The 12776-nt window shown below is 42.2% G+C and overlaps 1 protein-coding gene across 1 annotated transcript; it reads left to right on the top strand.

Annotated features, from left to right (window-relative positions):
• Positions 1-799: 799 nt before the first annotated feature.
• Positions 800-12435, top strand: LOC103800750 (collagen type IV alpha-3-binding protein; the record flags this gene model as incomplete). The annotated part of the gene is made up of 9 exons (XM_009073132.1): positions 800-892; positions 3375-3461; positions 4395-4487; positions 5061-5138; positions 9160-9255; positions 9885-10017; positions 10132-10202; positions 11438-11566; positions 12306-12435. Coding segments are annotated over 9 exons (910 nt in total), but the record flags the coding sequence as incomplete, so codon positions are not given.
• Positions 12436-12776: the final 341 nt, after the last annotated feature.

Genomic DNA, 12776 nt, shown 5'->3' with positions numbered 1-12776 from the left:
GTTGCTGAATACTTTATATCATCAGGAAGTGGTGTGTGGTGTCCAGTTGTCACCTGTAAGATTTAACTTTTTTCACCTGAAGTAATTCTGAAAGGAATCAGAGAAACTTCTTACATTTAAAAGCTGAATTCTTCAAGAAGGTCAGAAGTGTTCATAGCTTGTTCACTGAAAGTGTCTGTCAGTCTCCAGAATTTGCAGACTTAATCTTATTAGACTTAATCTGATTCTGGCATTACTACTACTTTATTCAAAATACACAATGATACAGACATCATCAGTGACACTAGTACAGTCACAGCCTCTTATGGGAGAACAATGTTGAGTTCTTAGTCTCTGCTTGGAGTCCACAAAATGATTCCCATTGATCCTAATTATAGATACAGATTAAGAGGGTGTGACTTATTAGTGTATCACCACGTTCAGCAAGTTAGCCTTTTACCAGTTTTACTTTTCCCCCTCTGTTATCCCTGCCCAGGCCTCTGTGTCAAGGAGGTTTATATAAACTGCCAGTCAGACCCTCAATGAACCACAAATAGCTCTGCTGAAACTGGAAATCAGTTTTGCTTGCTGGTTTCTTCCATGTGACCTAGAAGGTATACTCAAGATATCTAATTCTCCAAGCTTTTTGTTATATATGTAGCTATATATGGTCACATGTAATGTATACACCTAATAAATATAGAAAACCATCACCTTTGCAGTTGCTGCTTGGGGGGTAAAAAGCAACACTTGGTTATTCCATTTATTGGCATGTTGATAATTCGTTCTCACTGCTTCCAATGGTCATGTAATTTTACAGGAGCTAGAGAGAAGGAGAAGAATTGAAGAAGCCTACAAGAATGCTGTGACAGAACTGAAGAAGAAGTCCCACTTTGGCGGGCCTGACTATGAGGTATGAGTTCTGTTTTTGAGATGCTTAAAAATGACTTTTTCTGGTGGGGTTACCCTGGCTGGATGCAGATGCCCACCAAGCCCCTCTGTCCCTCCTCTCCTCAGCTGGACAGGAGACAGAGAATGTGACAAAAGGCTTCTGGGCGGAAGTAAGGGCAGAGAGAGATCACTCAGCCACTGTTGACACAGGCAAAACAGACTCAGCATAGAGAAATGAAGCTTAATTTACAACCAATCCAATCTCAAAAACGCCCTGCCCCTCCCTTCTTCCTGGGTTTAACTTTGCTTCCAAATTTTCTGCCGCCTTCCCCTCAGCTGTGCAGAGGCACAAGGAATGGGGTTTGTTGTGGGCAGTTCATCCCTCACTGTTTCTGCCACTCCTTCCTCCTCACAAGGAGGACTCCTCACGCTCTTCTCCTGCTCTAGCATGGGGTCCCTCCCACAGGAGACAGTCCTCCACAAACCTCTCTATCATGAGTTCTTCCCATGGGCTGCAGTTCTTCCTTAGCAGCTCCAAGTGTGGGTCCCTTTCCATGTGATGCAGTCCCTCAGGAGCAACCTGCTCCAGTGCAGGTCACAAGTCCTGCCAGCAAACCTCCTCCAGCGTGGGCTCCTCTCTCCATGGGGACACAGGTCCTACCAGGAACTGCTCCAGCAGGGGCTTTCCATAGAATCACAGCCTCCTTTGGGCATCCACCTGCTCTGGTGTGGGGTCCACCATGGGCTGCAGGTGAATGTCTGCTCCACCATGGACCCTCATGGCCTGCGAGGGCACAGCTGCTTCACCATGGTCTTCACCACAGGCTGCAGGAGAAGCTCAGGCACCTAGAGCACCTCCTCCCTCTCCATCACGGACCCTGGTGTCTGCGAAGCTGTTTCTCTCACACATTCTGACTCCTCTGTTCATTGGCTGTAGTTGAACAGTCTTACCCCAATCCTGAATGTGTTGTCCCAGAGGTGCTACCACCATTGCTCATGGCCTTGGGTCCATCCCAGAGCTGCTGGCATTGGTTCTCTTGGACATGGGGCAACTTCTGGCATCTTCTCACAGAAGCCACTCCTGTAGCCCCCACTGCCAAGCCCTGGCCATGCAAACCCAATACACTTCTAAGGACTGGGTTGTTTCTCAAAGGGGGAAGTGATACTGCATGAACCAGTGCAAGTGATTCACAGGTGTGTTAATGCCCTATTTATGTGTTCACCTTGGAAACTGAAACTATAAGAATCTCAGTCTTTTTGTGTTTTGTGAGCAGAAGTAGGTCTTTACCTCAGCCATCCATATTCCTCACAGAAAGGGTGGTTAGACACTGGAATGTGCTGCCCAGGGAGGTGGTGGAGTCACCACCCCGGAGGGATTTAAGGAGAGATTGGATGTGTCACTCAGTGCCATGGTCTGGTTGCCATGGTGGTGTTAGATCATAGGTTGGACTTGATGATCTCAGAGGTCTTTTCCAACCTGACTGACCCTGTGATTCTGCTTTTGTCTAAAACGTGTTGCTTACAGATATTTCTGTTGATTTTTGATTATTTTTTTCTACATTTGATACTGCTTATATGGAATAGCATTGTGCTTTCCCTTTTTAATGGTTCAGCTGCAGAGATCTGTAAGGCCAATACAAAAGCCCTGACTGCAGAGGTAGTCCTAAAATGTGAGGTTTAACATGATTTTAACTTGTCACTTCCGCTTGTAATACTGTGTTGAGAAATTCAGTGATTTTAAGTTCCTTTCATCTATTAAATTGCTTATTTAATCAGCATCCTCCTCAGGTATTTAGTCCAATTCTAAGATTTATAAAACACCTTTTGAAGACTAATCATAGAATCACAGAATGGTTTGGGCTGGAAGGAACCTTAAAGATTATTTTGTTTCACCCCCTGCCCTGGGCAGGGTCACCTCCCACCAGAGCAGGTTGCTCAAGGCTTTACCCAACCTGGCTGTGAACACTGCCAGGGTTGGGGCAGCCACAGCCTCCCTGGGCAAATTAGTAGACTGGAGTTTTTATTTGCTGGCTGTGTAGTGTCAAACTGTTCTTTCCAAGAATCTTCAGTAGAGAATTTTGTCTTCTCTTGTGTTTTGAACACATAAAGTCAGTGCCTTAAAACACTGAAGTACTTGGAAGGAGTCTAACTACACGATCAAGTTAATAGCTGTACTTCATTGATGCACTGTAAACATTTGCAAGTGAAGATATTTGTTAATTGAACCCCAAATCTGATGTCAAAGCATATTGACACTATTACTCAGTTTCCTGTTTTATCTGCTTTATGCAACTATCCCTAAATTGCAGCTAGAGGGAGTAATTTCCTTTTACAAGCAGAGGATTTTGAAGGATTTGTAATCTAAGAATATTGGAGAAAATACCTGAGGTCTATAGAAGAAATTTTCTTCCATCAGTGATATAAATACGTATTTCTGATATTCAGTTGAAGTGGAATTCTCATGCCTCCAGAATTTTTAACTGGTTTTGCTTCTTATGCTCTAGGAGGGTCCTAATAGTCTGATTAATGAAGAAGAATTCTTTGATGCTGTTGAAGCTGCTCTGGATAGACAGGATAAAATGGAAGAACAGGTATTGTTACTTGAAAAATGTCTTAATGATGGGTCCCTCTTCTGAGACTTAAACTCAGTCCTGAGGTGCATCTCCTGGAGCACTAGATGTTTTACTCTGACACTGATCAGGGGATTTCACTGAATGTTTTTGCAATTACATACTGTTGGTTCATGCTAATTTTGAGGGACTTCACAACTTACGTAGAAGAGCATAGTGTAAGCGTTCAACTAATTGAATGTCTCTAGTTTCTAATTCCTAAGTAAGTTTCCTTTATCAAACTTACCTTTATATGTAACTGCCCTGTTGAAATGAGAGTATCAAACACCACAGCTGTCTCTTGAAACCTGATCATTAGTCTGAAGTTTCTTCTGACTCTAGTGGTATGTGAACTGGGAAGGACATAGTTCTGTTGGTGTTTGGTTTCATTTAAAGATTCTGTAGGCTCTGGCTACTTCCCAAACTCATTTCTTCAATACACTTCACTGACAAGGGCCAAAAAGGGATAAGATGCACATAAGAAAATGTATGGAATATGAGAAAGTATAGGAGTATATAAAGTGAGAGGGAATAACAAAGTGGTGCATCCTTTGTCTTAAAAGTGTTTACACTTAGGAATATAGTGAATACAATGACTTGAGAATTGAAAGACTTTCAAGTGGACATGTAATCCCCAAGTGAGTTTACCTATGTTGTTGTCTCTTAGTGGGGGGTAAAATTGGCTGTGATAGCACTGTATGGATCCTTAATGCTGCCAGTCTGTTTTCCCTAACTTAAGCAACACACCTTGAAGCTTAGATGAATCCAGTCTTCAGGAATTCCAGCAGGATGACAGCTCCATGCCTGTCGTGGTCATCACTAGTAGTTGTAGCCACGGTGTAGATGGAGCATGACTCACTTTGTGTCACAGTCAGTAGCAGCTGACTAATAATAATTAAACCTGTTTTGTTGCAGTCCCAGAATGAAAAGGTTAGATTCCACTGGCCAGCTTCCTTACCTTCTGGAGATGAATATTCTGCTGCGGGCACTCATCGATTTGTGCAGATGGTAAGGGATTTCCCCAGTCTCCTCAGAGTAATGGGCTGGACTGTGATACTTCTATATGATATTTCATAAGGGTAGGTGAGATTTTTGGTGTTTCTAGTAACTTTCAGTAGTTACTCACTGTCAAATAAAATAGCTGGAATTGGTGGAGGACTGGTGTTTGTTTTGGCTCAAAAAACACTGATTGGAGTATCTGTCTAGAATATTCTAGACTTGTGTTTAGCTTGTCAGATAATAAAGGAGAAACCCCACCTGGCTAACCCCAGTGTTTTCAAGATACCTTCACCCAAATTCATTGAATTGATTTTATTTTAAAAAACACCCAAAAATCCAGTCATTTGTATCAGGATTTGACTGTATTTCAGTGTTACTGGAAACACTCTGCTCCTGTCAGGGCTACACTGGGGAGCATAATGTATAGTAGGTGCATGGAATCAGCATTCGCCGCTGTCCTCGCTGCTTATGGTGCTTTTGTTTTCCTTTTCTTCATTATCTTGTTGCTTGCAAGTTGGTACTGAATGCTCTGTTGTGCCTTTGTTCTGATTACTTGGTTTTTTCTTTGTCTGTCTCTGGTAGCCCTATAGTCGCTCTTCCTCCATGTCTTCCATTGATCTAGTCAGTGCCTCTGATGATGTTCACAGATTCAGCACCCAGGTACTGTACTGATGTGGGGGTTGCATATCTTTGCTTGTGTTTCATCCTCTTCTCTAGAACCTGGGTTGTTTTGTTACATCAGTCACTGCTTGCTTTACACTAGTACGTTGGGGCAAACAAAGCAGTTCTCTATTCCTGTACTAAATGGTTGTCTTTCTTTGCATCCAGCTTGCATGCTTCCCACTCATGCAGAGGCCCAAACTCTTGTGAAACTGATGGGTTTGATTTAATAGCTTTAATACATACAGTTTGAAAATTTGGTCTTTCTAGCCACAGTGGAAGTAAGAATAACACCTGTTTTATGTAGGCTGCAGGTGATATTTGCTTCATATCAAGTATTTTTAGTTGCTTTTAAATCACAGGTTTGAATTTTGTCTTTAATGTTTGTAATGGCATCAATATAATATCTATATTAAATGTTATGGTGCACTGTTACCATTTTTTACCTTTACTGGTTTGATGACTGGAAGGCCCTAAAGTGTGTTGGCTAACAACATTGTGGTTATGACAAATTTTACTGAAGAGTTTGTGTATTTGCTTATCCTTCAGAAAATAAGTCTGACATCCTGAGTATCTCAGTGCAGCCATAATGGCACATCCCAGTAATGTGCATTGCTCTAGGTGCTTGCTCTGAAAATCATCATTTAGTGTAGAATTAGATAGGTGATTCCACATTGCTCTTTAGTCTCCCAAAGGGTTATTCAGGTATGGCATTCACACAGTTAATTTCCTTCTGCTGTGATCCATATGTGATTGTGAATGTGGAGCTTCCTTCTGGGACCTGTTGTTTCAGAGTTGTTGTGAATTATTAGCAACCACTGCAAACAACCTGCTGTTTCACATGGGAATGGATTTTTGTTTTGACCAACAGTGCCAGGAATTTTACTCCCTTATTACTGAGTTCACAATCAGGCCCAGCACTTAAGGACTTGTTTCCTGGGATTAAATCCCAGCAATTTTTGCAGTCAGTTTGTTTCTGAATTCTGAATTTATCTCAAGGGAAGAACTATACAAGTCCTTAGCAAAACAAGTTAGTCTTTCAGTTTTCTCTCTGTTTGAGAGGACAGGATAATAAAGCAAGGAAGTACAGAAGGCAGGTTTGGTTGCAAGGATAGAAACTCTTACTGTGTCAGGTTATGGGTGCACAGGCAGATGAGTAAAAGGGAGGCTCACAGTTGCCAAGGTACACAGGTGTCCCTATTTTCACCTCTTTTATGCCTGTGATGTCCTTCTGCATTCAAATGGCAACCCTGAATACCAGAGCACTGCTGTGGCTGCAGAACTAACCACTGAAAAACAAACCTGAGGTGGGGCAGGCCTTTATCACACTGATGCAGATGGTGGTTAAGGATCAGGATCAAATGGACTGGAGTCAGGTTGCTCTTTTCAACTGCTGCATGGATTATACTACTTGGGAGTTACTACAGAGAGCCTTCAAATGAGATTCAAGTTAATGGGCTCCCTACAGAGAGCTGCTATCCCTGCACGCACCCTCATCCCGCGGGTATTTTTCCTAGAGCAAATGTTTGCCAGACCCACAGGTCAGTCCACCTGCTCTGGAGCGTCAGTGCTGCTGGACAGACAGGTTAAAGACAACAGAGAGCATGATGAGAAAAGCAGCACATTTGTTCATTTACCTGCTTTCCTTTCAACCTGCTCTGGACTTCTTAGTAAAAAATTGGCCTCCGTCCCCAGGCTAGCAGTTTGGCTTTTGTGAAGGATGTTCTAGGACAAGGAGTAAGTTGACAGAGAAGTTAGGGAGAAGTTGACAGAGGGAAATTCAGGTGAGATATCAGACACAAGGTTTCCCTGTGAGAGTGGTGAGACACTGTCCCAGGTTGCCCAGGTTGGCTGTGGCTGCCCCAACCCTGGCAGTGTTCACAGCCAGGTTGGATGAGCCTTGAGCAACCTGCTCTGGTGGGAGGTGTCCCTGCCCAGGGCAGGGGTTGGGGCTGGATGGTCTCTAAGCTCCATTCCAACCCCTTAACATTTTATGAATCTATGATCTTGATTCTTAATAAATGTGACTTTTTTTTTCCTGCACTTCATATGAATGAAGGAAATTTTGGTGTCAGTAAAAGTTTAGGTAGAAACTTGCAACCTTGTTTCTAAGATTGAGAGGTATAAACCAGGGGCTCTGGTGAGAGCTGGTCCTTCACTGTGCCTCTGGCAAGGCGTAGTTTTGCCTCTTCCAGTTGTGTGGGAGGTCAGTTCACTTCCTTTTGAGGATATCAGAGATTTTAGAATAGGTTGAGTTGTTCTGAGGCCCTTTAAAGTGAAGAATGTGACACTTAATGTTCAGACCAGGGCTGCCTGGCACACTGGTACTAGCAAAAGGCAATAATTATTGTATAAAGGATACGTCTGTGCTTAATAAATTCAGAGTTGGGAGAGAAGAGACAAAAGAACCTGAAGGTGTGGCAAGTAAATGTTGGGAGCGTGGCAAGGATTCCTTTCTGAAGGAAGTGTGACCTAGAGCTAGTAAGTTGGAGGTTTAAATAGCCCACATTCATACCTGGTTTGTGTTGTGCTGCCACTGTTGCACTGGAAAACAAAGCAGAAGGATCTTTTGTAGGAAACCTGCTAGTAACTGGCAGCAAACATTGTCCAAAAGCAGAAACACAAGTCTTGGGGGTGCTTTTAGCTCATCGTAACTCAACACCAAAACAACCTCAAAACCCTGCGAAAACTGGAGCGTAAGTGTTCCTGCTCTAGAGAAGTCTGTAGATAAACCAAGACCAACTAGAATTTCCATCCAATAGATTTAATTTTGATGTTTGGAGGTTTTGACTTGGTTCAATGACCCTTTTTCTTCCTGGTCTTAGGTGTATTGCCTGTGGAGTACATAGCACAGACAAAATTACTGACTTCAGTTAGAAGTAAATAACATCCTTCAATTTTATATCATACGCAGAAGGAAAGATCCTTATTTAGTTTAGCTTTCTACTTGTTTTGTTTGCTCAAATACATGTTTTATATGTTATTTTATTGCACACTAGGCTTCGTTATCTTTGTAAGCTGTGCAAAAGCACTTGAGGGTTCAGGCTGTTCATTAACTGACCAACACAAAGATTAGTCTAACCTTTGCTTTAGTGCTTTTCCTTTTGAAAAAAAAAAAGAAGGTATTTCTAGTAATTCAGAAAAACTGTGTGAGTCATGTGGACTTGCTGGGACAAGTTTAGTAGCCACTTACCTTTTTGGGTGGAAAAAAGTTACTGAAGTGTTTCCAATACTCAAAACATTACACAGCTATAGATAACCTTACAATTCTGTTTGTATTTGGGGCATTTGGAAAGGGGGCAAGGAACCAAAGAAACAGAGTAAGATAGATTTAAGATAAAAATCCATTTCCTGTCCCAGTACCCATTTTTATGCACATTATAAGGAATAAAAAAATGAGGTATTCACATAGATTGATAAAAATATACCAAATATTTGGCCTTAAGAAAAGGCACAGCTGTCTAGCTAAATAGTTATTAAATGAGCATTTTATAACCATCATAATTTTTCAGTGTGGGCATTTGTGTTCTTTTCTTCTAGCTGGAAACTGTAGCAAGGTGCCAGTGAAACAGAGCATATACCCTTGGCTCGTGACTGTTTTCTTCACTGCTCATTCAATATGACTTTTGATAAGCATTCACTTCTTTAGAACTTGTCTGCCTTCTCCCTGTGCAGCTTGTGAAATGCTCCTCAGTGAATATCTTCCAGTGCACTGTCATTCTGGTTAGAGATGCCTGAATTTCCTGTATGCTGAAGCAGAACTGGTTTAGGTGGAAGTGGTGAGATTTGGCAGCTTAGAGGCTCAAAGGAAGGATAGGAAGTGCCCACAAAGAATGAAGTTGGAAGTGGAATCAAGATTCAGCATTACCTACTCGTTCTTAACTTAGAAAGTTCTCTTGTTCAAATTCAGCTCCTGCACAGGAATTGAAGTATTGACTTGTGACTTCCCATTCTGTCAGATCTCTGCACAAAAAGATGGAAGGAATGACTTAAAAATGCCTATTTTTTTTTTCTTTTAAAGGTGGAAGACATGGTACAAAACCACATGACATACTCCTTGCAAGATGTAGGAGGAGATGCCAATTGGCAGCTAGTGGTAGAAGAAGGAGAGATGAAGGTAAACATTTGGGATTTGTTTAATGATGTGCTGTGAAGAGAGATAATTTCAGCCTGGTGAGCTTGGCAGTGTTAGGTTTACACTTCGATTCAGTGATCTGAAGGATCTTTTCCAACCAGAATGATTCCATGATTTTTTGGGAAGCTATACTGCTGAAACTTCTCTCTGAGAATAGAATCGTTTGAGTTGGGAGTGGAATTCACTAGAGCTGTGGCTTTTAATCTGTTTATCCATACAAAATCCTATGTAACTCTTGCAATAGCTTTGTCTTTGCAGATTCCTTTCTCAATTCTTTCCCACCTGAAGCTTGTTCATAAAGTGATGTCTAAATTCAGTGTACAGAAATGCTAGAGTAGCTCTGCTGTGCTTCTGGATCCTTGTGCACAGTGATAAATCAGGTAGCTTGATCATCTTTCCACTAGAGATCCTTTAAATAGTAGTATTTTAACATGAACTGCCATGTAAGAATGTCTGCAGCAGAGACAGAACACTCACATGGCAGTTATTCCTGTGATAATCTTCTAGGTAAGTGTTTTGGGGTTATCTTAAACTGATTAAATTTAAACAGTTAAAACATGAGGAGTTGTGACAATTCCTATTCTACATTTCTCTCTTTGTGTTTGCTGCAGGTGTACAGAAGAGAAGTGGAAGAGAATGGCATAGTTTTAGACCCTTTGAAAGCTACTCATGCTGTCAAAGGGGTAACAGGCCATGAAGTTTGCCACTACTTCTGGAATGTCGATGTCCGCAATGACTGGGAAAGTAAGGAACTGGTTCCTCAGTTTGCATGTTTATCTGCGAGGAGATTTTTTATGGCATTGACTTGATGTCTGTGATTGTTTACTGGTGGATTTTTTTCCCCCCTTTCTCTTGTAGCAACAATTGAAAACTTCCATGTTGTGGAGAACTTAGCCGATAATGCAATCATCATTTACCAGACACACAAGGTAAAACTCTTCATCCCTATGCAATAACTTACTGAGACACATGGGGCATGTGTGTTCCAGCATTATTCTGGGTACTTCAATGGCACAACAACTTAAAATACTGTTCAGGACAATATAGGATCTATAGAATGTTAAGGGGTTGGAATGGAGCTTAGAGACCACCCAGCCCCAACCCCTGCCCTGGGCAGGGACACCTCCCCTCAGAGCAGGTTGCTCAAGGCTCCATCCAACCTGGCTGTGAACACTGCCAGGGCTGGGGCAGCCCCAGCCTCCCTGGGCAACCTGTACCAATACAGCCACAGCCTCCCTGGGCAACCTGGGACAGTGTCTCACCACCCCCACAAGAAAGAACTCCTGCCTGATATCTAATCTAAATTCCCTTCTTTCAATTTCTCCCCATTACTCCTTGTCCTATCCCTGCAGCTCCTAACACAGAGTCCCTCTGCAGCTTCCCTGGAGCCTCCTCAGATACTAAAATACTGCTATGAGGTCTCCATGCAACCTTGTCTTCTCCAGATATCCAAGATCTCCAGATTATTTTTGATAATACCAGTTTGCCTTATCTGACTTACTGAAGTACTAGCTTTTTATAATACTTTTAAAAAATATCTCTTCTCTCTCTTTCTCTCCAGGGACATAAGCAACTGTAGATACATCTTGTTATGCTTAAACGCTGGTTCAGTTTGTAGCTTACAAGTATTAACTGAGCTGTAAACCTGGGGTTGAGGGAACAGGACAGGAGCTGCCTCTTCCTGTTGTCTACCGGAAAAGCTATCGCAGCTTGGCTCTCTGCATTTCTTCCCAGAAAGGGTGATTAGACACTGGGATGTGCTGCCCAGTGAGGTGGTGGAGTCACCATCCCTGGAGGTGTTTTAGGAGAGACTGGACATGGCACTCAGTGCCATGGTCTGGTTGCCATGGTGGTGTTAGGTCATGTGTTGGACTTGGTGATCTCGGAGGTCTTTTCCAACCTGATTGATTCTGTGATTTCAAAGGCCTTAAAGTTTTGCCTTAATTTTTCTGATCTGAAGCATAACCACACAACCTGAGATTTCTGTTACCTGTTTGCAACAGTTATATTCATTTCCAGTTTTGAAAACGAAATTGCTAACTTGAAGACACTTCATGCCATAACTGACCTGGTTTGCCTTGCTTGTTTTTTCCCCTGTATCTAAGGATAGTAAGTACTTAATTTGCAAACCTGGAAAAGCTTATGTTCAGGTGTTTCTCTGCAGAGGGTGTGGCCAGCCTCTCAAAGGGACGTGCTGTACTTGTCTGCCATCAGAAAGATACCAGCGTTCAGTGAAAATGACCCAGAGACATGGATTGTGTGCAACTTCTCTGTAGAGCATGACAGTGCTCCTGTAAGTATTGGTTTGATTCTGTGAAGTTCTGCTTTGAAGGTCCTGCTTTTCTGCTGTGTGCTAATGCATGTGGAATACTAGTGTGAGGGAAGTGAACCAAAATAGAGTTGTTTTAAACTAGATGGCACAGTGACCTGATGAAGACATTCTGAGCCTAAAGCTTTCTTGCCTTGAGTCTTGACAGTTGTCAGATCTAAGGTGCTTTCAACAGGTCACAAGCAAAATTTATGGAGATGTGAAAACATTTTGAAGAGTTTGAGGTTATTTTGTATGGAATCAAATCTGTAACTCTTGAATATTGTCAGATGCAGGAGTAGGATGGTGTAACTGTAGATGGGATTGTCTCCACCATGCACAGCTTTGCCTTGGCTGTGTCAGAGCAGCAATGATTGTTTCCTTTGGATTGCTATGCCCTAGCCTGTTTTGAAGTGAAAACATATTAGTTGGTATTTGCAGACACTGATACATTTTTCTTTCAATGTTTCTTTACTGATTGGTAACAATAATTAAAGTAATATGTGTTAAGGAAGCAGAAACTTGAGATTCAGAGGCATTTTAGTGCAGTCCTTTCCCTATTCACCACATCCCTTTCGTGTTAGATCCAGGCAGTGCTAGACTGCAAACCCTCAGAAACAGCTCCTAGGGTGTCTCAGCCTGCATAGTGAATCAAAATGTTAGTGATCATAAGTTTGCTGAACCAGAGTTAGTTTGAGGCTTACCAACATGTGTCTTTTGCCAGCTCAACAATCGCTGTGTCCGTGCCAAAATCAACATTGCTATGATCTGTCAGACATTAGTGAGCCCACCAGAGGGGAACAAGGAGATCAGCAGGGACAACATCCTCTGCAAGATCACATATGTAGCTAATGGTAAGTCTGGAACTGTTTGGTGTGACATTCGTGGTGGATAGTTCCCTATGGTATTTCGTGATAGGTTGTCCTGGGGAGTCGAATATTGGCCAAGTTAAGAAAAAGTTTGGTGCAGTTTTCTGTTAAATCTGTATATAACATCACACTTGGTGTCTTCATGTTCAGAAAGTCTCAGATCTATGCACGACATGAACTAGTGAAAGGGATCATTCACTGTGTAGTGTTCTGTGGGGGATAAGTGGATGTGGTGTGTGGCTCAGTCCTAAGAACACAATCTTAGTGTGGGGGAAGGTGGGCTGAGTGTCTACACTGGGACCAGTTAGTGCAACTTTTAATTTCAG

The sequence above is a fragment of the Acanthisitta chloris genome, unplaced genomic scaffold (genome assembly GCF_000695815.1).
Source record: "Acanthisitta chloris isolate BGI_N310 unplaced genomic scaffold, ASM69581v1 scaffold15294, whole genome shotgun sequence".
Classification (NCBI taxonomy): Eukaryota; Metazoa; Chordata; class Aves; order Passeriformes; family Acanthisittidae; genus Acanthisitta; species Acanthisitta chloris.
Note: the sequence above shows the minus strand (reverse complement) of the source record. Positions and strands in the feature narration are given on the sequence as shown.